General features: G+C 41.1%; 1 protein-coding gene across 1 annotated transcript in view; it reads right to left on the bottom strand.

Moving 5' to 3' along the window:
* Positions 1 to 2,849, bottom strand: part of CPQ (carboxypeptidase Q) — a 394,576-nt gene that overhangs the window by 142,889 nt on the left and 248,838 nt on the right. Inside the window, exon 6 of the mRNA XM_019527970.1 lies at positions 689 to 800. Within this exon, the coding sequence (XP_019383515.1) occupies positions 689 to 800 (112 nt within the window). The remainder of the gene's footprint in view (positions 1 to 688; positions 801 to 2,849) is intronic.

Below are 2,849 nucleotides of genomic sequence, written 5' to 3'. Positions count from 1 at the left end.
TATTAGGTCTCTTCCGACCCTAAATCTATGAAACTATGAAACTCCTCCGGTCCCTTCCAACACTACTATTCTGTGATTCTAACAATTTTATCCTCTATAAAGGTCACTATAAGGAATGGCAAGATAGAAGTTGTGAGAAAAAAAGATAGGAAGCATAGTAAAAAAACAATTAGGGCTGCATCATGAACTTGTTAATGACCTGAAAATCAAAAAGAAATTATACTAAGAATGGCTACAGTACCACAAATAAAGATGAGTTTAAAGAGACAGCACAAACATGTTTCGCCGCTGGGGCTTCTGCTTGCTTTTGCTACTGCGCATGGGAGACCCCCCTCACTCATCAATCAGTAAGGGGGTACACTAACTTAAAAAGGTTGAAAGCCCCTGTCTTAAATCAATAAACTCATTTCTGAATCAGTCTTCCAAATCTGCACTCATATTAAAGCTATAGTTAAACTCTCTTTTTATATAATCCTGCAGATGCTTTATTTTTAGAAAGTGACTGGTTAATTCTGTCCTGTAAAGAAAAAGGTGATGTAAAAGTGAGGGCTATTTCCTTTGAGCGGTGAATATTTGTGCTCAGGATGGAGAAGATTAAAGGCATATATTATCTTCCATTTTTTTAAAAATTACACTGAACATCTTAGAAATCTTACATATTAGAATATTTCTTTGACTAAATATTTACCAAGATCCTTAATAAGAGATAACGCTTCCCATGATATAAATGCTCCACCACCATCATCCATGGCTCCTTGTCCAACATCCCAGCTGTCCAGATGTCCACTGACAAGTACAACCTAAAAAGGCAATCAGAAAGAAAAGACATCTTTATGCAAATTCATATTCACAGGCATCCAAGGGGTAGATTTGCCCCACCCAGCCTAAATGTTTTTGTAATTCTGCATTTCAGTTTTAAAACACAAAGGAAGAAAATATTAAACATATTCCTTTATTCTCCAAACACATCTCTAGAATCAGAGAACCTACCATACTGACTCAGTCAAATCAAGGTTCTGCACAAGTCCTCAGGCTCATTGGGATAGTGTGACTGAGGCACAACAGTTTCCTATATCCAATGGCACACAGGGGCCAGCATCACTTCAGGCCATTCTTGGTTCCCCATCCCAAATATCAGGTACCTATATGCAGGTGAGGCTGCTGAAGGTGGTCTTTCGCAAGACCCTAGAGTAATGCTGGAACTCTCACCTCCAGAGCCCTACGAAGATGCTTTATTCCCCCCCAGCACTGTACCCCATGCTGATTCAGACCTTTACTTCAATCAGCTGAAGTGTCTTGCCTCTAGTAATGCCCAATAACCAATGCTTAGGTAAAAATCTTAGCCCTTCAAAAATGAGTTGTAGATTGTACCTTGCTGTACGAAAGGAAAAATCCTTTCTGACCCCTGCTGTGATCAATTTAAAGCCTTTTAGCATAACATTTGATTAAACATATTTTAGTATCTTTAACTTATTAATATGTACTTGGACTGTTGTTAGGTCTTTCAAGTCAGGGTCATCCCTAGCGGGGGGTGAATAGGAACAACCGCCCCAGGCGGAGCCGGGAGGAGCTGTCACAGCCCTTCCTTCAGGGCCCACCTAGTGCTGGTGGCTCCGTGCCACCACTGGCTTCACATCCAGATGCCCACCACCTCCCCCCCATGATGGCTTCTTTATGTCCGGCCCCACACAGGCTGATTTGCCCTGGGCCCCGTGCCCTGCTAGGATCATCTCTGGGAACAGTCATTCTGTTACATCTGTACAGCACCTGGCTCAATGGACCCAGGTTTTATTATTAGATTCTCTGATTAAGTACAGACATTCAAAAAGCCTGAGGTGGAATTGATCTAAGTTATGTGGTTTTCTGTAAGCAGCATAGTTTAGAACGGTAGTGAACAGAACGCATATTTGCCCTTTGGTGAGGGAAGAAAATCTTACCGGGTTCCACCATTTTTAAATCGGTGTGTGCAGAACTTCTGTTATGGGTATAGACAAGTTTTGTGTGCCAAACTTCTGTTCTGTTACAGGTATAGACAGGTTTCCAATCACTTATATAGGTAAAAGTGTAATATCTATGCCTGGCTTCTAAGTGCAACAACAACATAGCAGTTTTATAGTTATTTATTTTAAACTATCCACGTGACAGGCAATAGAACCCTCAAGGTTTGGAAAGAAACTTAAAAGGTCATTAAAAATTGTTATATTATCTATACCCTTCTGAGACACAACTATAGAATGTATTTCTATTGGATCATAATTCCAAATATTGCAAACTGACTAAACACTGTAGATGAAATGCATACTATTCTACCTAAAACACAAGTTACTGTACTTTGAGCAAGAAACAATAGTAAGAAATAGTTCAAATAAACAAGTTGTCAGCTGACATATTTAGGTACTGCACATGTACATGTAGAAACACTGTCCACCAAAGAAAGAAAAAGGAAAAAAAAGGAAGAAAAAAAAAAAAAGATCACTGCCAGTGTACAGACTTTGTGAAAAAGAATTACCCACCAGCAACTGGAGCTCTATGAAGGTTACTGTCCAAACACATCCTGTGGTGAATACACCTTTCCCTCAAGCACTTCGACTTTTTTATCTTAGCAGTATCTACAGAGTACACGTGCCTCACCTCTCCTCTCCTCATGCTACATGTCAAGGGTGTACAAACGTACTGCCCATGGGCTGGCTCCAGTCTATAGAACTGTTCTGTCTAACCCACTGGTAGTGCAGTATGCAACTGGAAGTTGTGGGGTTGGCTAGTGGGCCCTGCTGCAGAATTCAGGGTTCCTGGGCTGCAACAGACACGGTCATTTGTGGTGAGACGGGGCTGGGGGGGGGGGGGGGGAA

Source organism: Gavialis gangeticus, unplaced genomic scaffold (genome assembly GCF_001723915.1).
Source record: "Gavialis gangeticus isolate Ggan-Ray unplaced genomic scaffold, GavGan_comp1, whole genome shotgun sequence".
Taxonomy (NCBI): domain Eukaryota; kingdom Metazoa; phylum Chordata; order Crocodylia; family Gavialidae; genus Gavialis; species Gavialis gangeticus.
This window is presented reverse-complemented; position numbering and strand designations above follow the sequence as displayed.